This window comes from Phragmites australis, chromosome 1 (assembly GCF_958298935.1).
Source record: "Phragmites australis chromosome 1, lpPhrAust1.1, whole genome shotgun sequence".
Classification (NCBI taxonomy): domain Eukaryota; kingdom Viridiplantae; phylum Streptophyta; class Magnoliopsida; order Poales; family Poaceae; genus Phragmites; species Phragmites australis.
In genome coordinates, this window is record NC_084921.1 from 10,489,218 (window position 1) to 10,516,549 (window position 27,332).

At 45.3% G+C, this 27,332-nt stretch overlaps 3 protein-coding genes across 3 annotated transcripts; 1 reads left to right on the forward strand and 2 right to left on the reverse strand.

The window, feature by feature from the left end:
* The first annotated feature begins 206 nt into the window (after positions 1-206).
* Positions 207-676, forward strand: LOC133887652 (flowering-promoting factor 1-like protein 1). The gene has a single exon (XM_062327612.1). The coding sequence runs from the start codon at positions 302-304 to the stop codon at positions 629-631; it is 330 nt and encodes a 109-aa protein (XP_062183596.1). The 5' UTR covers positions 207-301; the 3' UTR covers positions 632-676.
* A 4,886-nt stretch (positions 677-5,562) lies between these two features.
* LOC133909220 (rapid alkalinization factor-like) lies at positions 5,563-6,318 on the reverse strand. The gene has a single exon (XM_062351557.1). It carries the CDS (start codon positions 6,229-6,231, stop codon positions 5,836-5,838), a length of 396 nt encoding a protein of 131 aa, XP_062207541.1. The 5' UTR covers positions 6,232-6,318; the 3' UTR covers positions 5,563-5,835.
* Positions 6,319-21,214: 14,896 nt separating this feature from the next.
* Positions 21,215-22,143, reverse strand: LOC133887662 (flowering-promoting factor 1-like protein 1). The gene has a single exon (XM_062327624.1). It carries the CDS (start codon positions 21,997-21,999, stop codon positions 21,670-21,672), a length of 330 nt encoding a protein of 109 aa, XP_062183608.1. The 5' UTR covers positions 22,000-22,143; the 3' UTR covers positions 21,215-21,669.
* Between the last annotated feature and the right edge of the window lie 5,189 nt (positions 22,144-27,332).

Here is a 27,332-nt window from a genome sequence, read left to right on the forward strand (position 1 = left end):
TATTGAATATATACCCCTTACACCATCAATATATACCCCTTTAGTTTGGCCCTTTCCAGCTACCTTCATGTTCTATATATACACCTCCTTGATCTCCCTCCCTCAGCAACAACCATCTCTCTCTCTCTCTCTCTCTCTCTCTCTCTCTCTCTCTCACACACACACACACACACACACACACACACACACACACACACACACATCAAGCTTTGCTAGCAGCTTTAGATCAACACAACTAGCTACAGCTAGCTTGTACAAGCTAGGAAGAATTAAGGCCGAGGAGAAGAGGAGATCGACGAGGATGTCGGGTGTGTGGGTGTTCAAGAACGGTGTGGTGCGGTTGGCGGAGAATGGCGCGGCGTCGGAGGCGGGAGCGGGAGGAGTAAGGAAGCGGAAGGCACTGGTGCACACGCCGAGCAGGCAGGTGGTGCGGTCGTACACGAAGCTGGAGGGGGAGCTGTGGGCGCTGGGGTGGGAGCGCTACTACGAGGACCCGGCGCTGTACCAGCTCCACAAGCGCGGCTCCCTGGACCTCATCTCCCTCCCCGCCGACTTCAGCAGGTTCTCCTCCGTCCACATGTACGACATCGTCATCAAGAACCGAGATTCCTTCAGGGTCGTCGACATCTAAACTGGCATCAGCTACCTCTTCGATCCATCGATGCATGCATGCATGCACGCATCGTTACTATTACAACAACTATTTTTCAAGATACTTAGAATAATTTTCTACAGGCGGTTTATTTGAAAAACCGCCTGAACAATTAGCGAGGGCCTCCTGCAGTTACGGACCGCCTGTGAAAATATATTTTCACAGGCGGTTCCTTATGTGAACCGCTCTATTATCACAGGTGGTTCCATTTTTACAGGCGGTTCCTTATGTGAACCGCCTCTAGAAATGATCATCTATTAAAAAATTCATAACTTTTGTATATGAAGTCGGATGAGGAAAAAATCTATATGAAAATTGTGACTCTCGATGAGATCTACAACTTTGTAGTTGAAAGTTTTTTATTTGAAGTCATTAAGATATCTAAATAATCATTTTAAGTTTCAAATAATTATTTGAGCATCTAAATGACTTCAAATGAAAAACTTGTCAACTACAAAGTTGTAGATCTCATCAAGGGCTACAATTTTCATATAAACTTTATTCTCATCCGACCTCATATGAAAAAATTATGAATTTTAAAAAATAAATTGTTACATATTTTTACCGGCGGTTCCTTATGTGAACCGACTGTAAAAATGACCCCGCCTGTGGAAATAGGTGATAGCTTATTTTCAAAATTCATAACTTTTTTATATGAGGTCGGATGAGGATAAAATTTCTATGAAAATTGTAGCCCTCGACGAGATCTACAACTTTGTAGTTGAAAAGTTTTTCATTTGAGGTCATTTAGATGCCCAAATAATCATTTAAAGTTTCGGATTGCAGATATCAAAAGAATTACATGTGCTCAATGTTCAGTTGTCGTTCTCTGGTGTGATGGTGGGGAGGGATCGCGCGACCCGACAAGTTTCGAGTTTGAGTGCCAAAAACCGCGTAGCGGGCGTATTTCGCGCGAAAAAACGCGTGACTTGTGACTTGTGACTTGTGACCGCGTGGGGTTACTTGTCGGTCAAAATTTTTTTTTTTTGCTTTTTTCGGTTCAAAAAATATCGATTGAGTAACCGATTATCACAGGCGGTCCGCTTAAGAAACCGTCTGTGAAAATCAATTTTCATAGGCGGTCTACTTAAGGAACCGCCTAAGTGAACCGCCTGTGATAATAGATTTTCACAGGCGGTCACTTTTGCGCCTGTGAAAATTATTTATTTTTACAGGCCTTCGATCACAGGCGGATGCATTAAACGTCTGTAAAAATGAGTTATTATCCGCCTCTAAAAATAATTTTTTAGTAGTGCGTGCTGACTAGCTATCGTATGATGTAGCTGATCATCAGTAGTACGTACGTTGTTCTTCTATATTGACAGATGCATCCGTGCATGCATGTTTGTTCCAAATATATTTGTGATGATCATCGATCCAGCTTGTTGTTAGTTGTGACTTGTGGGTGCCGTAGCTAGTGTGACAGTCGTCGTACGTCAGTGAGGTTATTACTATATATGTTTTGCTTAATTTCGATGTAATGCGAGTTTGCGAGTAATTAGTTTAGTTATAGCAGTGGGACTGGATCAGTTATGTGTTTTGTGGTGTCATTTTTTTTTGAGGTATTTGTGGTGTCATTTGGGAGTGATGTAAGATTGGTTCTCTGATGTAAACTACTCTTGCGTGACTGTGCATTTATAAAAGTAAGGATTTTTCGTTCCACTACTACACTGTTGGCAATTCCTAGCTAGTTTCTTTCATTCCTTTTTTGTTTGGTAAAGCGAAAGGCAGGAGCTCTGCCAATGGATGGACAAGGGAGAAGCCAGAGTTTACAGAGCTAACAGGGAGCCAGAGACCGTTCAGGGTAGAGGCCGCTCGCGATTCACAACAGCGAATAACGCACTGCTGAAGAAATGACGGCAACATGGGTCGCGCCAAATCAAACTATTTTTAGAGTTGTTCTCACTTTGATCAATCCGATCAATGCACATTCCCACGGAAATATCGAATGCGATGCTGATTCAGACTTTCAGATCAGAAGATTGCCGGTTCAAATATTGTAAAATCGCTGCGTAAAATCTCAGGAGTAAGAATAACCTGCCTAACTTGTGATAGGTGAGTATTGAACTCTGGTCATTAGCTAGCTAGAAAAGCAATCGTGCAAGAGCTTTGCAGCGGTAAAGGACTAGCACTGCAACAGAACCAAACTTCCTTTTTGGCGTTGCAATCGAGTGATAGAAGTAGGCCGGGCACTCAAATGGCTTGTAATCGGCTTGCCTCAGGGCCGGTGAACAGAAACAGACTTGCGGTCCAGTATTGCCTTACAATTCGGCCCAACACCTGATATGTTCTCACAGCCCACGGCCCACGGGAACTCACGGTACAGAAACAAGGCATGGAACGTCTGGCAAAACGCGCAAGTGCTACGGTAACCGGCAGGAAAAATGCTACATAACCCTACGAACTATCAATTGATGTATATTTAAAACCTCGAACTATAAAACCACCCGATATCGAGGATCTTAAATTTTGCAAAACCATTTACTTAATCCCCTAATATGGTTTAGAAGGTTGTTTTCGCCTCGCTGACGTCCACGTGGGCGCTGGTTTTCCACACAGACAGGGATAGGCATTGGGACCGGATGTCAATGACCCCTGGGTCCACCTTTTCCCTTCATCTAATAAAAATCTCGACCCCCTTCCCTCTCCGTCTCCTCCGTTTGCACCGACACTAGTCACCCTTCTCCTCGTCTGCCTTCCTCACCGGCGCCGCAGCCCTCCACATACCCCATCGGCAACGCCCGCCTCCACCTCCCCCCATGTAGTGTCCCATCTGTACCCATGAGCTGCGCGTCGCTCTTCCTTTACTCTCGTGCTCTGTCTCCATACTGCCGCCTCCCCATGGCAACCCGCATTGCCCGACCACTCCATCCTACCCCGCAACCTCCCCGACCCTCCTCGTGTCGCCGCCTCCGGCCTATGGCCCGCATGTCTGAGCAGGAACATAGCTTCGTTGGGCAACCACACGGTATAATCCCTCATGTTATGATGGTGGGTCATTAAGTCACAGTGATGCAAGGAGCAGAGGAGGCATCGACTTGCAAGGGGAGACAGAGAGTGCATCGTGCGTGGCGAGTGGGGAGGAGACAGAGGCATGATAGGTGCAGTGGAGCCACGGGGCACAGGAGATAGAAGGCATGGGTAGGCACCGACCGACATGGTCGAGGAATCGTGCGAACATGTGTGTGGTCAGCGGGGTCACACAGGAGGCGGCTACCAGGCCCACACGGTATAGGTGGTAGTAGCCAGTGGGACCATGGAGCAAAGGAGCGGTGGCTTGATGGCTGCAGGAGAGGCGTCAATAGCAGAAGGAAGATGGGGTAGCAGTGAGGGGGAAGCCACAAGCGACGTGCTAGATGTCACGGTGCAAGCAGCCTCAGCGCGCCACTGCGCCATCGTGCTTGGCCGTCACATCGCTCCCCCCTCTAGCCCATCACGCCCATCCTCTCCACCCTTTATTTTGGACCCAACGGCCACAGCATACGGTCCCAGTGCCTATCCTCGCATGTGTTGCAAAACCAGTGACAACATGGACACCAGCAAAGCAAAAACAGCGAAGTAAATGGTTTTATAAAATTTAAAGTACACAATATCTAATTTTATAGTTCAGGGTTTTAAGTATACCTTAGACGATAGTTCAAAGGTTATGTAGATTTTTTCCTAACAAATACCATGCTCCACACCCATCTCCAATTGCCATGTTGGCAGTCCAGACAACCATGGTGGCTTGCTTGCATGGTGCACACCCAGAATGACATGGCAACAGGAACAATTAGGATTTCTTCATCATGACGCTGACAAGTGGGTTCCACTAGGTCAAGAACAGGGAGTGTAATGAAATGGTAGTTCTGTGAGAAGAGAGCTTAAGTTATTGGTGGATCTATGATATATGATAAGATTGTGGTGGTTTCGTGATAATTAGGTTACGAAAGTGGTAGGTTTATAAAATTAACTCAAAAACAAATTATGCCTTCTAGCAAATTTGGATTTCAAAATCGACTTATTGCGCGTACATATGTAGTATAGCGAAGCTATCTCTAACTACAAGCTATGAAAAATTTATGTAGCGCAAACTATAGCGCTTATATTTTATATTGCGGAAGATTGGCCATTGATTCTTGTGTAAGGTCCAAACAGCTATTACACAGCTGCAAGTAGCTATTTAGAGCTTTGGCAGCTTGTGAATGACAATTTCCGACCGATGGCACACGTGGAGAAATTGGAAGGACCATGCTAGATAATTTTGAATATTTCTGTCTTTATAAATCCATATTGGTTGGTATGAACCAACAATATGGAATAACAGCCTGCGATCTGTTTCCAATGAGTTTTGTTAACAGCTTGAGATAATAATTAAGCAAAGATATGTGCCTATAGTCATTCACTGTTTGGGGGCGATTATTACTATCATTTTACTATAGGATGCTAGCAGTTATCTGTCTGTTAGAAAAAGAAAAGAAGAGTACTGGTCATCTGCTTTTATTTATGCCAATAAAATCCCTAGGTACACTGGCTCCACACAAGATGAAAAATGACAGCCCAACCATAGTTGGTGGCATCAACAAATGACTAATTCTATAGTGTAAGGGCCACTTTGATTACCCCATGGAATTGATCTTTTCTACAAGACAGGGTCGTTTTCCCTTTGAGACCAAAGATTGGCCACCATAGTGCCTGGTCTGATCCGAATTTGCCGATGACCCAGACACAATGAAAAAAGGGGTGAAGTTGATACCCAGAAAAGACAGCTCAACTAAAAAAGAATTGACATTTCTTTCCTGACAAGCCACCAGAAATTTAACCTGCCAAGTTCATAGCTAGTAGTTTCTTCAGCACAACTCAATCAAGAAAAAAAATGCAGAAATGTTTGTTCCGTCGACATGTTTTGCCTCAGAAAATTCGACCAGCCCTGAGAGAAACATGAGAGACACTGGAGATTCATTGGCTGTAAAACCAGAGACACCAGAATTACACAGTCATAATTACTTTTTTTATTTTCACCCTTGAGGAAGCTAGAACAGAATAGACACACATCCACTGCACAATCATATGGATCAGTCATGCCTCAGCCGGACAAGAGCAGCAGGCACGACGACCTCCGTGTCTCAAACTCTTAATTAAACATTACCATCAAGCAGCGATTGATTAGCCTTTGCTGCGATTAGCTAGAGCGATGAAGGCAGCTAGCCCCTGCACTGGGTGATGGCGCTGCAGCCGCGTGAGTAGGGGTTGGCCTCGGCGCCGGGCTGGCAGTTGTAGTAGGAGGCGCCGCGCTGCGAGCACGGCACGCTGTCCCGCCGCAGCGCGTCGTAGCCGATGTAACCGGACCCGCTCTGCAGCACGCGACGCTTCCCGGTGACCATCGCCGCCACGTCGCCCTCGCCCTCCGCGTCCACGTCGAAGTACTCCATGCACTCGCCCACCGTGCCCCGGCACGTCCGCCCGCCGCGCCGCATCACGACCGCGCCCAGCTGGCCCAGGTCGCCGGCGCCCTTCATGGCCGACGCAGGGGCGGCGAGCGCGAAGACGGACAGGGCCAGCGGCAGGAGGAGGACGGCGGCACGGAGCAGCTGCGCCATGGCGAATGTATCTGCAGGGCCCGATCGTGTGGCCGAGGACCAAGAAAAGAAACGGAGCTAGGCGCGTTCGGTGTGGGAGAAGAGCGAGGGGTGGGGGTGGGGTTTATATGGCAATGGCGGGACGGCAGTAGGTGAGAGATGGCGCGTCGGCGTCGGTGACAGCGACCATTGATTGGTCTCTGATCAACGCCTCGCGCGCGAGCGAGCTCATCATTGCGCGCGCGAGGGACGGACGGATTCCGATCGTTTATTCGCGTGTCTCCTGCTCCGCTGTATGCCAAAACTGTGTAGTCCCGATGGAGTATGGTATAGCCGGGTGACTTCGATGGTGGCAGGGCGCGCAGTTGGTGTGCGTGCGTCGTATCACGAGCGGCCCAGGTGCTCGGGAAAGCGGAAACCGATCATCCGGTAGCGAGAGAGAGAAGCGAGCTGCGCGCCGGGGGCGCCGTACCTCGCGTGCCATGGCAGCACGTCGGCACAGTTGGCCTCTCGGCCGAGGCAACGGATGCACTGCACCCATGTGACAAGGCGTAGGCGCGGTAGTCTGTTAGAGCAGCTCTAGCCGAGTTGCTATCCGGCTCTCCATCGTTAGGTATGATGATTGGGCTAAAAAAACCGGCTCCAACCGGCTCGCTATATTTTTTTCAGCTCAGCATTTCCTTCCATCGCTCGCCACTTTTATCCGACGGCAAGCGAACTCGGCATCTCGGAGCTTATCGCGGGAGTGTCCATCGCGCCATCGATTGCCTCCAAATCCGACCAGCGCCGCCTTCACGACATCCGCTGGCTATCCATCCGCCCTCTGCAGTAGCGGCCATCTGCCCGCTGCAGCCTTCGCGCCATCGATTGCCACCGGCTCGGACACGCATAGGTCTCTCCAGATCCAAGTATCCATCTGCCCGCCGCCGCAGGTACCCGGAGGCGTCCTCCTCCTTGAGTCCTCGGTTTCTTCTTTCTCCACCAAATCAAACGTCTCGGTTGCCAAATCGAACCCACATGCCGCCAAATCGACCTCACATGCCGTGGTGGATGACAGGAGGCGGAGGAGCATGGGGATAGGACGCTAGGTGGTTTTGGTTCATGGCAAGGAGGAGGAGGCGGCGTCGAGTCCTCTTCCCTTCCCCGCAGCTGCTTCATTTCCTCTCTTGCGGTGCTGTTCCCGGTGCTCGCCGTGGTGGACGCCGTCCTGCTCGTGGTCGTGCTTCTTGGAGTTGCACGAGGAGAAGAGACCGAGCTCAAAGTTGCCGCCTTTGGAGACCAGTGTCTGGTTCCATGGGAGAGACTGGCGCAAGGTGAGGGTGTCAATGGCGTCACTCGTTGGGAGAGGACAAGCGTGGTGGAATACAACTGCAAGACTTGAGCTATGGTCTGAGGCTGGATGTCGAAGAAGCTTTGGTTGCTAAACAATTAGTGGTACTCAAGCATTCGCAGGCTACATTGAACTGATGCAATTTGATGAGTCCCTGTTTTGGTTGGTTTTGGGATCCATTGGTCATTTCTTCACTGGTAAATGATTTTGGCTAAGTTTTAGCTAAATTTTTAGTTTATCCAAACTTATTTGTAGTCCTGAATCAGTGAGATATACTCTTCGCGGTTCCTGTTGTCAGGTGTTTGTAGCGTTTTGAGCAACTGAATTAACAGGAGCAGAAACTGTTTCTTAAGTCTACGTGTTGGAATTATTTTTTTAGTTATAGATATTAATAAAATATAAGTGAATGATATTTTAGAATTGAGATTTAGAAAGTCGATTAAAACACGTAAAGAAATAGATAAATATCTTTTAGAGAGATTCTCTGTATAGAAATAGATAGTGAGATTTAAAAAATCGTTTTTAGATAGTAAAGAGCTTTGACAGCTCACTTGTCACGCAATGCGGACGAAGGGCGCACGCAGATCAGGGGAGGGGGGCAGCCCCTACTGCTCCGAGGCTAATAGTTCTTTTGAACCTCTAATAGATTTTTATCATGAATGAGAAAGAGGAAAAAGAAATTAAAGAAGAAAAGAAAGAAAGAAGAACCGACGAACAAGAAGAGGAAGAGAGAGTTCGATAGATTCAGCAGACATGCTGATGGGTCAGGCCTCGATCATCGACTGTTCAAAGATGCAGCTATCACGATCGATAGCCAGAGCTGTATGCATGGCCGGATCTTCAAGCATCAGCAACGGCTTAGGAGTACGACCACCACAATTAGACCAAGGTCGAGGGATTCCCTTCACGGCCAGATTTTCGTCGTGAAGAGACTCTCGTTCCCTTCAGCGCTCTCAACAGTTTCTTTTCACGGTTCCCTTCACGATAGGATTCCTAGGGTCATTTCTTTCAGGACGGGATTCTCTCTCCTTTCCTTTCGCGATACCCTTCGAAGAGAAGCTGTTGGAAATGAGAGGAAATAAAGGGAATAGGAATAGGGAAGGGAATCGGGAAGGGAACGAAATGAAGAGAATATGATTGGGGGTAGTCTTATTGTTTCCGTTGTTGGGCCCAACGTACGTACGTGTAGGGAGTTCTTTTTTAAATTTAAAATTAGATAATATACTTAAACGTATTTATTGAAATAGACAATATATTATCGTATTTACAATTTTAGTATTCGTATCGATATATTATTTATCGAAAATGCAATTTTGGTATAGTGTACGGCAAAAAAACCGCAGGTCCAGTCGTGTGCTAAATATAGTATTGTAGCCCATATTCAGCACACCATGTGCCGAATATCAACCGTATTCGACACACCGTGTATCGAATACGGGCTGCAGTATCATATTCAACACACGGTGTGTTGAATATGGCATTTTCCTGTCGTACTGTAACTAATTCGGCACACGGTCATATTTGGCACATCGTGTGGCGAATACGGCACTGTAGCCTGTATTTAGCATACCGTGTGCCGAATACAGATGATATTCGACATACTGTGCGTCAAATATGGGTTATAGTATCGTATTCGCCGCACGGTGTGCCGAATATAGATTTTTTGGCGTATAGTATACCAAAAATTTATTTTCGGTAAATGATACGTTAAATACGAATGCTAAATTTATAATACGATAATATATTATCTATTTTGATAAATATGTTTATATATATTATCTAATTTTAGATTTTTGTCTTTTTTTTTCGTGTGTACATCGACCCCGAGGTCGTACAATTACTATGTGAACGGCGCACCAAAATCTGTAAAAGTTCTGAGATGTGATGCGTGCGTAAGTCGATTGGAGGGTGGTTGCGTGCACCGGAAGGCGTGTACACTGCTCCATTCAACGAGACGCGATGCATGCACTGCACGCACGTACGGTTGGTGCGTGCCGGCCGGCCGAACCATCAAGATCGATCAATGACGTACGTGCGAATAGCATGTGCAGGGTTGGAGCGCGTCAGCGGAATTATAGATTTGGTACGTGATGTAGACACATGCGAGTGGTAGGTAGGCAGGCAGGCGTCCAAGTCGACGTCAGCCTTGTAGGCGTGCGGTACTAAGATTCATTTACCGATGGGGCCTGCTACGATTTTCCCTCGAACCATGTTGCTGTCTGATCACGTTTCGAACTAGTTGTGTCACATGTGTTTAGATACTCGGTGGTTTCTGCATGAGAGAGGCGTACCGTAGCTGACCGATTCCGATGGATGCATGGCCAGTTGCGACTTCTTCCTTTGATAACTTTTTCTGTTCTACATGTCCACGGCTGTCGCAATATCCACATATATATATATGCGACATTATTGTCCATCTTATAATACTAGTGTAATACTGATACTAGGTAATAGCAGTTGGTCGAGGAGAGACTATAGCCCGATCGTCATCGCAGCCGTCCGTCCATTTCAGTTAGATCGAACTGTTTCGCTAGGTGACACGTCGCATTCGAAGCCCCTGAGGCTACCAGATCGACATGAGACATCAATGGTCGTTTGGTGCATGTCGGATGATCCATTCACTATTTTTTTTCTCTTCGGTCCATAGGTGAGGTGATATGTAACCATCAAATTATTTAAACTGAGAAGACTTTTACACTACACGTAAACGAGAGGCCACCGAATCCCTCTATCGGATTATTTAGATTGGCCATATGATACCTTTCCTGTGATATTATATATCACAAATAAAAGAGTGTTTAAGAGTCCCATAAAAGTTATAAACCTTCAATAACATGTTCAGCCCAGCACGTGGGAGCCTAGTCCAGCACGGCAACACCTAGCCCAGTTATCTATCCCGATCGAACGACACCACGACAGTCAACGGTGTCCGCTCCTTCATGTTGTACCCTCCTACGTAATGTCAACGACCGAGCTCCTGGTTTGGTGATGTCCTGGTAGGTGATGAGGCCCGCGAAGACGCCACGCGCGATAGCGTCGAGGGTGTCGCCCACGCTAACGTGGGAGGTAGGCTACTGGAAGGTGGCCCTGGCCCTACCAGAGCAAAGGCAGGGCAAGCGCACACGCAACCGCATGGGCACCGGTGCCGTGGGAGGTGTGGAGAGCGGGAGGGCATTAGCGGCCAACAACGCCCTTCGCACTGCCCCCTCTATGCCCTCATTCCGCCCCCTTTGTGTTGTTGTTTCTGTTGTGAGACTTGATAAGTCCCCATCAGGTTCGGGACGGGGGCACATTTAAACCCGATTAGTAATGAGAGAATTCCTTATTTGCCCTCGGAAAATAAGGTCATTTCCTATTTGCCATTGAGAAAATTAGGTTTCCTTATTTTTCATTGGTTGAGTTTTTCATCCCTTATATGCCACCACCGTCCTTTCTGAGACATGAAATGACAAAAGTGCCCTTCTCCCACATCCTCTCTTCTTCAGTCTTCCTTCGTCCTTCATGAACTCGATGGTGATAGGGTCCAGCATCTCACCTGCCACACTCGTCCTCCTCCTATCTGGTTGGCCCTCCTTGCAATGCCTCCTCATGCCTCTAGGCTCGCCACCCCCACCGAACATAGCTCCTCTCGAACATCGAGCTCGCCTCCCCGCCGTGAATCAGCCGAGCTCCCTCCCCGCTCGTGGCTGCTCCTGAACGCCAATCTCGCCTTACCACCATGGATCTACCGATCTTGCTCTCCCCTCCATGGCTCCTCTTGCCGCAGGCTCGCCAGCCCCTTTGCGACTCCTTCACATCGCCAAGTTCGCCCTACCTACCATGGATCCTCCCTTCACCAAGCTCAATATGCAGTGGAGAGTCATGGACCTCATGTATGGAACCTTCGACGAGGGGATCAACGGACTCAAGACCAAGCTCTGAGCGACAGTGCTGGCCGAGGAGAGGAGCAGGAAGGCGGTCGATGACCTTACCGCCGTGTTGTCCGCGGTTCCCATGCAAGCCAAGCAGGTGAAGGACTGGCTCTCTGACAGGTAGGTTGAGCTAGAGGGCGCGAACGCCATGGAGGCCAAGCAAGTGAAGGCCTGGCCATATGTGTGTGTGTTTTTGACACACCCTCGACCACTGTGCTTGCCCGCCTGTTGGTTGATGTGTGCACCCTAGCCAGAGATTAGTCACCACCCTTCTCATGATGCCGCTCTAGTGTGCCGACTAGAAGCCTCATCGCCATCGTTGAGTGCGGTGATGTTGGTGAAAGCGCCATCGATGTCGCAAGGCAACCTGTCACATCTCTATCAGCACAGTGTCGAAATTGATGAGTTCATTCGAATCGAGCAGGGCTAGAGGAGGCACAACAATGGCACGTGCGGGCCATGGTGTCATTAGTGAAGCGCATAGCTGTGCGGCACCTCCAAGCTACAGAGGCCTACCTAGCATGCAACACGGAGCTAGATGACAAACTCGATGCAACCTGGCAGGGCATCGCCAGTAGCGACGAGGCCACCGTTACCGGCCTCCACACCACGCTCGACTAGCTCATGCATTTTCCATGCGGTGGCGCCGAGGGTGAGGCCGAGGATGCATGGTCATGCTGCTTCTAGCAAAAGAAGGGTGCTGACGATAGGGCTAGGACGAGGGTGTGCAAGGTGTGCGGCATGGAGAATGCGTGTGTGCTACTGTTGTCGTGTCAATCTGTATGAGCTGCCGCCTTTCAGGTGTGTGCACTGCTAGATGTTTGTTTGTTCTCCATTGTGGGTGTATGGTCAGGTGCCGCTCCAGCGTTAAGCTGTTATGTTCATGCCTCCGGCCATCATGTCGTTGAGCTGTTTTTCACCTCTCGCGTGTGCATTGGCTACCCTATTTTGTGTGTGTTGAGCAGGCTGTGCGCCGTAGCTCTATTAGTCACCGTTGTGCCATGGTCCATTCATCGGCGCGACGTGCTGACTACCGATGTGCACATATGTGTGTGCTAGCACCCTTCTGTCGCGGCTCTGTTACTTGGCCAATGTATGTGTGGTCTTTCTAGAGTTCTCGGCTGGGTGGGTTGTGCCGTCGGTTGGGTGTGCTGCGCCGCTATGTGCCATGTCTAGCTTAGCCTAGAGGCCTAGCTCTCTGACACGCATGTCGACCTGGAGGGTGCGAACACCAAGGTCGAGCGGCTCAGGGGGCTGCTGCACGCAAGAAGTTGGAGAGTAGGTGGAAGAGGGCATTTCTGTCATTTCGTGTCTTAGTTAACAGTAGATTGGACGACAATGGCAAATAAGGGATGAAAAACTCAACCAGCGATAAATAAGGAAATCTATTTTTTCAGTGGCAAATAGGAAACTACCTTATTTTTCAATGGAAAATAAGGAATTCTCTCATTAGTAATTTGGGTGTGGGTTGGAGTTTGAATTTCAGGTTTCATGAAGGGTAGGTTTTGGCTAAACCCATACCAGACCTGACCCAACCCGTTGCCATCCCTAAGTGCCCCCATCTGTTCAAAGAAGACTTATCAATCTCGATGATGGGATTTTTCTAAGTGAGGTAGATTTGTCACACCCAAAAACTTCACCAAGCAAAGAATAATAGAGAAAAAAAAGTAAAACAAAAACCTCTTTCTCCTCTATCCTCCCTCTCTTCTCTCTCCTTGACCCGCCTCCGCTGCCGACGTGTCCGGCACAATGCCCCGCCACCGCACTATTCATGCTGCCCGTAGATCCTGCACCCTGGCACCACATCACGCACAGTGCCACCACCCTCGCTCCCTGTAGCCATACTACCTAGCGCCACCCGCAACTATGGCCATGATCGGCCACAGTCTCTGATGCCTCTCTCCCGTCCACGGTCACCTATAAAAGGAGGACCGTGTTCCTCTTCTCCTCCACACACCCAAACTCATCCTCCACCTCAAACCCCACTGCACCACCACTCCAACAAAGCTCGTCGTGAGAACGCCACTACCGGTGAGCAACCACCTCCTTCATATCTCTCCATCCCCTTTATCTCCCTCTCTTTCCTCCCTATCCCTGAACCACACGAGAGATCTAAACCCCAACCCTAGCCTAAAGAACCTACCTCTGTCTCACCACCATCAGTGCAAATCCAGCCGCCACCAATCCATTTCATCGGCCACCGAAGCCTCCTTCCTCATCTTGTCATTGGCCGCCGCCCTCACCTTATCCCACCTCTCTCTGTAATCTTGACAAGTGGGCCTCGCTAATGAGCTGAACCCCCAAGAAACCGGGTTGAGCTGAATAAAAAACCCAGCCAAGCCAAGAATAAACCGAGCTAAGCTATGATCCAAACCTAAGCCGAGCCGACACTATCCCGTGGACCCGGTCCACATTAAACCTGCATAGTAGAAATTCACTATTCCATGGACTAGGTCCATTGTAGACCTACACAATAGAAATTCAATGTTCCTGTAGACCTACACAGTAGAAATTCAATGTTCACATAGGATAAGAAGATCTTCCTAAAGTAACAAAGAAGGGAAGTTGGTACTTACCGGTAAGGAAAAAGTCTACATAACCCCTGAACTATCGACCGGTGTATACTTAAAACCCTGAACTACAAAACCAAGTATTGCGGACCTTAAATTTTGCAAAATTGTTTACTTAACCCCCTAACCTGGTTTCTGAGGCTATTTTTGCCTCGCTAGCGTCCACGCTGGCACTGGTTTTGTAGACATGCGGGGATGGGCACTGGGACCGTATGTCAGTGGTCACTAGGTCCAAAATAAAGGGTGAAGAGGATGGGCACAACGGGCTAGAGGGGAGAGAGCGATTGAAGGTGCATCTAGCCCCTAAGCGTGGTTTTGGTAATTAATAACAATACCTATAGAATAACAATTGTGTTGAGAAGTATTAGTAGGTTGTTCCATATATGATGCATGGAGGATTAAGCATGGATTCATTAAGGAATGTCATGTGATAAAGAGAAATGCATGGAGATGAATGAGCTCTAGGTGATGCTTGGGTAAGTGATGATAATATCTATGGACTAACAATTATATTAAGAATTGTTAATAGGTTATTCCGTAGAAGATGCATAAGTGATAAATGGATTCATTGAGGAATTTCATAAGATCAAAGAGATGCATTGAAGTCATTGAGCTCTATATGAGATGAAGGAAGAAGCTCAAGAAGATTGACAATAAGCGTGAAGGCTAAGCCACTTGTGAAGATTAAGTGACTAAAGGTATATAATTGTCAATTAATATTTATGGACTAACCCATATGCTATATGCCTGAGAGTAAATTGGGATTAGATTCCATATGAAGGAAAATATTGAATTCATATATTAAATGTACCGAATTGAAAGAGCAAGATCGAGACAAACTTAGTGAACAACTTGTGTGCTTGATGCTTGCGCTTCATACCTTGATGGTGAACCGGATGAAGATGATGTGAAAAGATAAATCTTCCATGCTTGGTGTATAGAAGCAATCAAGTGAACTTCATCAAGCTTGATTAAGAGAGGATCGAGATAGAAAGTGAGAATGAACATCATCATCAAGCACAAGTGAAGAGTTGATGACAAGCCTAGAAGAAGCATCGAGACTCGAAAGATGTGTTCATCAAGTCCGGCGGGATGGCTACCTCAAGGAAAAGGTATAAAATATAGGGCATTTTATTTTCCTAGTCAATGGTGATTAGAGAAGGGGAATGACTAAATTGATAGGATAAATGCCGTACTATTAAGAGGGGTCTTGACGATTGTGTGAGTTTTACCATGTGTCGATAAGCTCAATCTTACATGTGCATACTCTCTTTGGTAGGATGCTATTGTTTGCAAATGGGTTTTGCAAATAGCTCAAGTCCATGTTCCTACTTCGTGTGACATGTCAATAAGTTTGCAAAGGTGTTTTGCATGTTGTGATAGTAAATTCTTTAACCCTTGGTCATATGGAACCTTTAGGTTGCAAATTTGTTTTGCAAAAGGCTAAGGTCCATGCAGTTTTTATTGTGGTGGATTTTTGGACTATTTTTTTAGGTTTGATCCAATATGTTTGAGATCAAGCAATCAGTTGGGATGTGTAGCCCTCTGGATAAGCTTTTTGTAGAGTCCAAGATCACCTAAATCAGACATCGGGTTCAAAAGTTACCGCTGTTTTTCTGAGTATCGGCAGTATTGTTCTGGGAGTGGCGGTCTGACCGCCAAGATGGACGATTTGACTTCTGAAACTAATAGAGAACTCTCATCTCTCTGGATTGGGTGGCAGTCCGACCACCAAGGAGGTCAGTATAACCACTGGAGCTTGCAGAGAACCTTTATTTTCCTGGAGAGGATGGCGGTCCAACTGTAAAGGTGTCGCCGGTCTGACCACCAAGAGGGTCGGTCTGACCGCTGGAAAGGTGAAAAGGTTGTAATTGCTAGTTTTAGAGTCGTTGGTCCAGTGGTGGTTTGATCTCTAGGTGAACTATGGTCTGACTGCCATATGCGTAGAGAAGTCAAATTTTAGGCAACGGCTACATTTCAGGTTCTGGCCTATATATATATATCTCATATCCAGCAGCTTGGAGGATCTCTCTAGGATCCATTGAGCATATTTGAGCAAAGTGAAGTTGTCTACACACATTTGTGCATGTGTTGCATATAGAGAGGGTTGTGAGGCAAGAATCGAGTGCAGTTGCATTAGTGATTGAGCTTTAAGCACTTGGTGAGAGTCGAGTTCATCTTGGCTTGTTACTCTTTGAGGTTGTCGCCTCCTAGACGGCTTGGAGGTGGTTGCGCCGTTGAGCCCTTCAAAAAAGCTTGTGAAGGAGCCACGGTGGTGATTGTGAGAGGCTTTGTGCACGCCTTGTCGGAGAGGTAAAGTGCAACTCTAGTGGAATCGAGGTAGTGAGTTGTTCATTGGATTAATCAATACAAGATCAAGTTGCTCGTGGAGAGCCTCTTCTCGTAGTGAGAATTGCATACTTGATAGAGGAGTGGTTAAAGGCTTGAACCCACCTCAACGTGGATTAGGGGAGACCGGCAAGTCTCCGATACCACGGTAAAAATTCGATATCTCATTTGTGGTTTATCTACTTAAACTTATTTACATTGTGCAATTTACATCCTAGAATTATAATTGCTTACATATCACCCTAGATTGCAAACCTTCACATAGACATAGAATTGATCACTTTTATTGAGACATAGATTTTATAGGTTTCATATGTGTTGTAATTGTTTGTTTTTAATTCCGCATATTTATCGGTTATATTTTGCTAGAAATTTTAGAACCGCCTATTCACCCCCCTCTAGCCAGCCTCCTTGATCCTACAATGCAGCGGCGGCCAGGCGCGATGGCACAGTGGCGAGCTGAGGCCGCTCGCACCACAGCGTCTAGCACGTTGCCTGCGGCTTCCCCCTCACTGCTTCCCCACCTTCCCCTCTATTATCAACGCCTCTCCTACAGCCACCGAGTGGCTCCTATGCTTCATGGTCCCCGCTGGCTACTACGACCTCTACCGTGTGGGCCCAATAGCCGCCTCTCGTGTGACCCTACCAACTGCGCACGTCTACACGATTCCTGGGTCGTGCCAGCCGGTGCCTACCCATGCCTCCTGTCTCCTATGCTCCGTGGCTCCATTGCACCTAGCATGCCTTTATCTCCTCCCCACCCGCCACACATGGTGCACCCTCTATCTCCCCTAGCAAGTCATGCGTCTTGCATCCTTGAGAATTAATGACCCACCATCATAAAATGAGGGATTATACCGTGTGGTTGCCTAGCGAGGCCATGGTACTGCTCAAACAGGCAGGCCATAGACCGGAGGCCACGACGCGAGGAGGGACATGGAGGTTGCGGGGCAAGATGGGGTGGCCAGGCGGCGCAAGTTGCCATGAGGGGGGGGGGCGATATAGAGATAGAGCATGAGGAAAGGAAGAGTGGCGCGTGGCTCACGGGTACAGATGGGACACTACATGGAGGGAGGTGGGCGAGCGCTACCGATGGGGGATGCAGAGGGCAATGGCGCCGGTGGGGAAGCCAGACGAGGAGAAGGGTGACCAGCGCTAGTGCGAACGGGGGAGCCGAAGGGGAAAGGGGGTCAAGATTTTTATTAGACAAAGGGGAAAGGTGGACCTAAACCACTAACATGCGGTCCCAATGCCCATCCTCACATGTGTGGCAAAACCAGTGCCAACGTGGATGCCAACAAGGTGAAAAAAGCATCGGAAACCAGATTAGGGGGTTAAGTAAACGGTTGTGCAAAGTTTAATGTTTACAATACCTGGTTTTATAGTTTGAGGTTTTATGTATACACCAATCAATAGTTCAGGGGGTTATATAGATTTTTTCTTACCGGTTACCATAGCACTTGCATGTTTTGCTAGACGTTCCATGCCTTGTTTCTATACGGTGAGTTCCCATGGGCTGCGGGTTGTGAGTACGTGGCATATGTTGCTTCTTTGACTTGTGGGTTCTGAAAAGAAAAAAGTCAATATTGCCCCTCTCAACTATTGCTCGAATCTATTTATCCCCCTCGAATCGCAAAACAATATATCCCACCTCCTCTAACTATTCAAACCGGTGTAAGTTACCTCTTTAACTATTTTTAATGGTGATTTCATCCTACGTGGAAACAACTCAGCCTGCCATGTTGTCAGCGTTTCGCTGACATGGCATCAAAAAATTAAAAAAATCATAGAAATCAAAATATTTCTAAAAATACTATAGGTAATTCTAAGACATTCTCTAAAAAATCAAAAATAATATCCTTTACATCATATTTCACGGAGAGAAAACTTGGAAAAAAAGAAAAAGCTTGCTTTAAAATGCGTGCAGCTCATTTATTAACTCACGTAAAGGAAAATATTAACATGAAAACGCATAACTTTTATGTATAGGGTGTACTTAAGAGGATCTATAAAATTAGTTTTACGTCATTTAGAGTTTTATTAATTTCTTCATGATTTTTACAAAGTTCATAAGCATAAAATAAACATGTTAAGAAAAAGAACTGTAATTAACTTTGTCATGTCTACCATTATTTTTCCTACACAAAGCATTGTTTTAGTAAACTAATAAAAGTGATTTCACTAATTTTTGAGGTGTTTTGGATTAGTTATGAATTAATATAGTTGCAACATATTTACTCAATCCTGCATGTTACAATAACTATTTTATGGTTTCATGTATTCTTCGAAGATATATGATCATGTAAGAAGACAAAAAAATTTAGTTTCATGATTTTTGGATTAGCAAATAATTAACTATGCATTTCAATAGTTTAGCAAATAAATTTTCTCACATAAAATATACAACTTTTTCATGAGTATAAATACTTTTATCATGTAGATCATGTTAGCACTACTGCAAAAAGACATATCAGTGCCGGTTGAAAAATAGTTTTACTGCTAGTTTTAAACTGGCACTTCTTACTCGGCACTGATACTCGACTAGTATTAGTGTCGGTTCACCACCCGACACAGTTGCCATTTTCAAAGAATTAAAAAAAAAGAGAAAATTGACAATGGGAGTGACATCCGAGCCGGCTCGGATGCCGCTGCTTCCCCACTGCCACTGTCGCCGCTGCTCTGCCACCGCCACCCACATGCACAAGCAAAAGACATTGCAGCTTAAAAATCAAAATGAAAACCAAAAAAAAAAAATCACACCACGATGCGAATTCGGTGACCCTGCCACAGATCCTGCCGCACCGACGCACTCGCAGCTGCCATGGGGCCGATGAGGTCGTCGCCGCATGTAGGAGACGCCCGCGCCCGGGCTCGCTCGGCCCCCGCCGCTCGGCGTTCCGTTGGTTTGCTCCAAGAACTCCTCCGGCAGGAGTGCTATAAGGTCTGGGTCGGCACAGTGGTCGAACGGCCTCTCCAGGTCGTCACTGAGAGGAGGAGGGACTCTGACCACCCACAGGAACCGATGGCCGGACTTCTCCAGGTCGACGACAATCTTCTTGAGCTGCTCGTTGGAGTAGTGTTGCTACCAGCCGGCAGCTGATTTGATGTTGCTGGTCCATCCTCACCACACCTACACAGCAAGCAAGAAGATATATAGAGTGATTAATCTTGAGAGCTCACCATCATGGATCTGGTGATGGGGGCCATGGGCAACCTCACCCCTAACACTACTGAGCCGAACGTGGAGAGAGAGGGGGGGGGGGGGGGTTGGTAAGGAAGAGATAAGGCTATGGGGAGGATTGAGCTAAGCCGGACGTGGAGGACAGAGATAAGCTATGAGGACGTGAGGACTAGCCGATGTGAGCCAAAATCCAATTGGATTTCAAATTCGGTCCGAACAGGCATTGTGTCGGTTGTATATAGAATCGGCACTGAGCATTATCAGTGTCGGCTTGTGGTTGAAATCAGCATTGAAGTATTAGTGCTGTTTCCAGCCACAAACCGGCACTGATAGTTTTTTTCAGTGTCGGTTTTTAGCGGGTCACTCATTTTTTAAGCGCGGGAGGTTAAGAACCGGCACTGATACATCTTCGATCGCGATTTTGTAATAGTGTAGAAGAAAACCAAAAAATTGTTACACTTGATTTGAAACTTAGATAAATTAGTTATCGATTTTACAAGGAAACCAACAAAAACCAACATGTGCACTTTATGCTTCTGACCTTTGTAAAAATTATGGAGAAATTAATAAAACTCTAAATGAAGTAAAACTAATTATATAGATCCTATTAAGTACACCCTACACATAAAAAATATGTGCTTGCATGTTAATATTTTCCTTGACGTGAGTTAATAAATGAGTTGCACGTTTTTTAAAGCATAATGTTTCTTTTTTTTCCCAACCTTCCTCTCCATGAAATTGATGTAAAGGACATATTGTTGAATTTTTTCACAGAAGGTTTTAGAATTATCTTTAGTATTTTTAAAAAATTATTATTTTATTTTTATTATTATTATTTTGGATTTTTTTATGTCACGTCAACAAAATGCTACCAACAATGCAGGCTGTGTTGTCGTCGTGTAGGATGAAACTATCATCAAAATAAAGGTAAATTATATCGGTTTAAATAGTTAAACAAGATGAGATATCTGATTTTGTGATTTGGGGATAATCAGATTTGAGCAATAGTTTGAGGAACGTAATATGAACTTTTTCAGGACGTATCAAAGTGTTGGGCCGAATCGTAAGGCAATACTGGACCGCAAGTCTATTGTTGTTCACGGGCCCTGAGGCAAGCCGATTACAAGCCATTTGAGTTCCCGGCCTACTTCTATCACTCGATTGCAACGCCAAAAAGGAAGTTTGGTTTTGTTGCAGTGCCAGTCCTTTACCGCTGCAAAGCTCTTGTACGATTGCTTTTCTAGCTAGCTAATGACCAGAGTTGAATACTCACCTATCACAAGTTAGGCAGGTTATTCTTATTCCTGAGGATTTTACGCAGCCATTTTACAATATTTGAACCGGCAATCTTTTGATCTGAAAGTCTGAATCAGCATCGCATTCGATATTTCCGTGGGAATGTGCATGGATCTGATTGATCAAAGTGAGAACAACTCTAAAAATAGTCTGATTTGGCGCGACCCATGTTGCCGTCATTTCTTCAGCAGTGCGCTATTCGCTGTTGTGAATCGCGCGCGGCCTCTACCCTGAACGGTCTCTGTCTCCCTGCTAGCTCTGTAAACTCTGGCTTCTCCCTTCTCCATCCATTTGGCAGAGCTCCTGCCTTTCGCTTTACCAAAAAAAAAGGAACGAAAGAAACTAGCTAGGAATTGCCAACAGTGTAGTAGTGGAACGAAAACTCCTTACTTTTATAAATGCACAGTCACACGAGAGCAGTCACGCAAGAGTAGTTTACATCAGAGAACCAATCTTACAGCACTCCCAAATGACACCACAAAACACATAACTGATCCAGTCCCACTGCTATAACTAAACTAATTACTCGCAAACTCGCATTACATCGAAATTAAGCAAAACATATAGTAGTAATAACCTCACTGACGTACGTCGACTGTCACACTAGCTACGGCACCCACAAGTCACAACTAACAACAAGCTGGATCGATGATCATCACCAATATATTTGGAACAAACATGCATGCACGAATGCATCTGTCAATATAGAAGAACAAGGTACGTACGTACTACTGATGATCAGCTACATCATACGATAGCTAGTCAGCACGATGCGCGCATGCATGCATGCATCGATGGATCGAAGAGGTAAACGATGCGAGTTTAGATGTCGACGACCCTGAAGGAATCTCGGTTCTTGATGACGATGTCGTACATGTGGACGGAGGAGAACCTGCTGAAGTCGGCGGGGAGGGAGATGAGGTCCAGGGAGCCGCGCTTGTGGAACTGGTACAGCGCCGGGTCCTCGTAGTAGCGCTCCCACCCCAGCGCCCGCAGCTCCCCCTCCAGCTCCGTGTACGACCGCACCACCTGCCCGCTCGGCGTGTGCACCAGTGCCTTCCGCTTCCTTACTCCTCCCGCTCCCGCCTCCGACGCCGCGCCATTCTCCACCAGCCGCACCACACCGTTCTTGAACACCCACACACCCGACATCCTCGTCGATCTCCTCTTCTCCTCGGCCTTAATTCTTCCTAGCTTGTACAAGCTAGCTGTAGCTAGTTGTGTTGATCTAAAGCTGCTAGCAAAGCTTGATGAGAGAGAGAGAGAGTGTGTGTGTGTGTTTGGAAGAGAGAGAGAGAGATGGTTGTTGCTGAGGGAGGGAGATCAAGCAGGTGTATATATAGAACATGAAGTTAGCTGGAAAGGGCCAAACTAAAGGGGTATATATTGATGGTGTGGGGTAGAGGTGACGTGTGTATGAGGGAGACAAGGCATACATATGTTATGTGAACACTACTAGTAGCTACTAGTTAGAGTCGATATCATGATGCCGAAATAATGGATGAGGCAAACGGCAAAAGGTAGGGTAGACATCAAGAACATCTTGATTATTTGCAGTACTGTGGGCTCGCAGTTAGGTTAGGTCAGGTCAGGAAGATGCTATGTATGCATATATGGTTATATACCTGCATGGAATAAGAGAGGGATAAGAACAGCGGCCGGCCCATCATTTTAATAATAGATGTATATAGCTAAAAAAAATTATTAGATGACCAAGAGACATTGCACATTTGGGCTGAAGCTAGAGGTGAAAGCGAACAGATAGTTTCTAATCTGATATGTGCAGGTACGGTAAGCCTTTTTAGAAATTCGTACAGATACGTGTGCAGATATGGATAGTTTTCATACAAATACAAATATGTGTATGGTATTGCAAAAATCCGACGGATACGGATTATCCGTATTTTACTGGGTCCATGGCCTCCGGTCCGGACCAATACTATATATAAAATATAATATGGATTATATTTTCTATGCAATGTAATATTTTGAATTATGCTACTAGCTATTGTCTGCTATATATGCTCATTTGATGAAATCTTTAGTATTTCTATGTGCTAGCTGTGTGCATGCCTTTTGCTTGTGTGGAAGGAATGGAAATATGCCTCATTTTTTTCCTTGTAACCAAACCCTATTACATGTATATCTTGTTTTATATCTACTTGCCTAGAGTCTATATCTGCTTAGACTCCTTTAGGCTTTCATCGCTTTCTGAAAAAGCGGTGGTGACTTGAGAAGTACTCAGAGAGATTTTGGCTATACATGTGAACCTGCATACTCGCGAAAGTTTATCCCAATGAAAATGATGGATCGCTTCAGAATAGAGACGAAACCTACACAATCTTAATACTAATAGGCATGCTTGCTATCATGCTACATGTTGCTCGCACGGCTGTGTGCGCTAGTAATATCCAAGTATTTTAGTCCATTTATGGTTTGACTCCAACTCCAAAATAATACGTATTTGAATCCGTATCTGCAATATACGCTCTTGACTCTAGATCCGACAAAAAAAAATGATATGGATATGGTAAGAGCATTATCCGTCCAAATTTGATATGTTTTCACCCTACCCTGAGCTAATTGGCTTTGAGATGGTGCAGTACGGCAGTGAGAAAAAGCCCAAGAGAGTATGAATAGTCTGTTGAGTCAGAATAATACGACACAAAATTTTTAAATCTAAACAACTACTAATATCAACGGCTCTTATATATGATATAGAGCTAACTTTTTACACAAAAAAAAATAGATGTACATTTACACCCATGTCCCAAGGTGTGCCCGCCACTAAATAAGAATGAAGATTAAACTTGAGTGCGTGAGCTAGGGAGAATATATATGTGTGTGTGTATCTGTGTGTGTGCTAGTGAAGGATTCTCTCTTCGATCCCCAATGTGCTTGATAAGCTACCTGGAATATATTTGCGAAATGAAACAAACGAAAGATACACACAACTGCACGAATTGTTGAAAAGTGTGTGCAATATATCGCATCATGATATTATGTGAAGTCCAAATTCAGGTGACAGATCAGTATGAGGTCATGATAATTCGCCACTTGTCGCGCTGCCGTCAAGACAGGTAGATTTTTTCTTCTCTTGGTGGGGATGTTGGAGTGAAAATGCTTGCTTAATTGATAATGGGGAGATCTAGCTAGCTACAAATTGTTCGTGCATCATTAATAAATAAAGTTAATTGGATGGTGCTCAGAATAAGAATTTGTTCGGCATAGCTCTAACTCCTAGCTTCATGTTAGATCTTGTGTTTGTAGACTAAAATAAAGTGATTTAAATCTATATTTTTAGATTAAAATAGAAATAAAATAACTCACTCAAATACCCTCAGTGTACCCTACAGTTTAGCTCCACAAATTTCTGATGTTAGGAATATACAGCTCTGAGAATTCTTAAAGCTGGAGCTCTACTAAACAGATTCTAGTATTGGATCGCTCGATAGAAATAAATAAATATCGTGCAGGGAATCCTACCAACCTTTTCCCCAAAAAGAAAACAAAAAGAGCCAAAATTCCCAAGAAGGGAATACGATTCACTTGCTATAGTTTAGTACTTTAGTTAGCCATCACACAAGAGAATTTGAGCTGTACGTGCCTATCCTTGGAGCAATTTTTTTAGCGAAAGGGATTAATTCGTTCGATTGAGATCGCTTTTATCTGGAACAAAATTGATACTCGCTCATTGTCAAGTATATATTTGGTGTACGTCAGGAATAATGCGGGGTGAATTGATCTCTGCTTTTCGCTATTGACAAGCTTGAAGCATCTGCAAAGAGAGATTTTGGCTTATCCTAATTTCGTAGTGCCTAGCTGCGTGACGACACATTTGGCTCCGTTACTTCTCCCTGTAATTAAACTGGCATGCTAGCTGATGGATTGATTAATCGGAGCCGGTCTGGCTGTGCAGTACGATATGGAGATGAGCGCCGCATGCAAAAGAAATGTTTCTGTGTTAAAGTCGCTTTTCTAATCAATCAAGCCTCTATGCAAAAAGTTATCGTTAATCTTCCTCCTGAATATATGCATTACTAATAGTTGTTGTTCTATGTACGTGTGAATTTATGCTGTGTCCTACCTAAGCTATCCTGCTGGGGAATTTATGCTACTATAAATGTGGCGCTCTAATTTAGTATTAGTAGTAGAATATTGCTGGTTGTTCTGCAAGCAATGACACCTTAACAGTACTCATACGTACGCAACACACAAGACAGCCGGGATAATTGCATGCAGCAGCCACACAAGCTTCTTCCTTGACACATTGAAACGCAGGAGATTTTTTTCCAATGACTACAGGAACTGGACGTACTGTTTCATATGAAATTTCTGCGTCCTAAACAAAGCCCTTCATTGGGAACCGACGTTCATACAGCACTCACCAAGTTGGGAGTATAGATGTGCCCTAGGTATAAACAAAAACCATCAGGGAATTAATGATTAGGCAGGTACGTACAACAAGTACACCAAGTTGTGAATGGCACTTTCCGTCACTGAGCTGGCCAGCATGCATGCATGCAGCCATCCCAGCTAGCTTTACTTACAGCCGAGAAATTCTAGATGGGAATCATATTCGATTGATCTTACGCGTATGTAGCATGCTGTCTGTACACACACATATTCTCACGTACATGCAACTGTACACTGAAATCTTAAGATAGCTGCTACTTGCTAGCTGGAAAGGCGAGCTCGTGCCTAACTATTTTTGACGAATTGAACACGTGCTGATGAGGCTCATCGATCGTCGTCTACAATAATATTCGATATATTCTTCATTTTATGTGTGATTCCTCCTCTCGTTTTTCCACTTGAGAATATTTAGACAAATGTAGCTTTACCTAGCAGTAGTACTTACTCTGGTTGGTCTGGCTAACTGCTGGTGACTGCATCGAAGCACAAGTTACTGCTCTCCAATCAAGGGCTTAAGATGCTAAATTTCGTTCAAACCCAGGACTTGTCCACGTTCACACTGCATTTTTGACGATTCGTGATTTGATCGTGACAGCTATCGTGCCAGGGTTCCAGATCGACCAGCCATGCCCCATGCTTTGATTAGCACGAAATTAACAAGCAGAAGCTATCGGATGTCTCCGAGAAGACCCGGCACGGCAGAAGCTATAAGATTGGTGAAATCCAGAAATGGGTCATACATTAGGCTGGGCCCTCTACTTCTTTATTTTTTCTCGTATATTTTTGGTTCAGGAGGGGTAAAAAGACTCTTGCCGGATCACTGGAGAGACTACTTTTCAGTAGGGTTGTAGTAAGCGCTCTTTTTCCTGTTTTCTATTCAATTTTTGTGCTTCCTTAATCAAAATCCTCACCTTATATAGTATGTAGCGGGATTAAAAAGAGTCTGACTTCAAACTTTTGCCAGACTCCGTCGATATCAGGTAAACAGATAGCTACTGGTTATTTCTAGAGCTTCCCCGAAATATTCAAGAATTTTTTAACCACAAAACACGTATACTCTTTAGTCAGAAAAAAGAGGCGTACGGTCCTTAAAACGCAATATTTACCACTCATTTTATTTTAGTATACATATGAAGAAGTCAACAAAATTATACTTGTATGAAAGACTTATCGAGACGAATGTACACCTCAATTTTATGTGTCTATTATAACAATTAAAGAGATAGATGACCGGACTTTACAAGGTTTGAGCACACGCGCGCGTACCAAAAACGTCACTATTTTGTGACCAAAAATTGTATATGAATGTATGTCTGTTGCATATAAGACAAATAGCTCGAAAGAGGCCTCAACTGGTAGCTACAATACACCGGTATCCACCGGTAAAATTAACTCATAGTTAACCGGTTACGGCCAGGTTTTGTAAAACTCCGGTACGTATACTTAATTAGTACTCCATCCGTTTCCTTTTCTAAGGTATGCACACATTTCAAGATGCAAGCACCATAATTTTTTTACCAATCATTAGGCTAACTATACGTAGATTTTGTGGGAAAAATAGATATCATTGAATTTCTATTTGAAAGTACTTTCCTATGATTAAGATTTTGTTGCTACGGGAAATATGAAAATTACAAAATTAATAATCAAAATTTACTATTACAGACCGCACCGAGTCAACCCGTGGCTATCATTTGAAACTGAAGGAGTGTGCGGCTGCAGCGTCCTAGTTCACCAGCAAATTAAAACCTATAGCTAACTAGAACCTGATTCGTGCTAACAGTGTCCAATCTAGGATGAATACAATCAATATAATTGAACGTTTCGTCGTGGAAACTGCTATTGATCGAATATATGGGCATCATATCGAACAACGTCGGAGACTCTGCACAGGAGAAGATTTGGTGCGCGTCGCTATGTCACGTGTGCTTAATCCATAATCTTGTGCTTTATTGGGAAGCTTCTTTGTGAACGCGTAGACAGTCGTGCTAACAAAGCGTGAACTAACTTTTATTCGATCGAGGCAATCTTCTTTGTGAACGCGTCCACTTTCTTGTCAATTGCTTGCT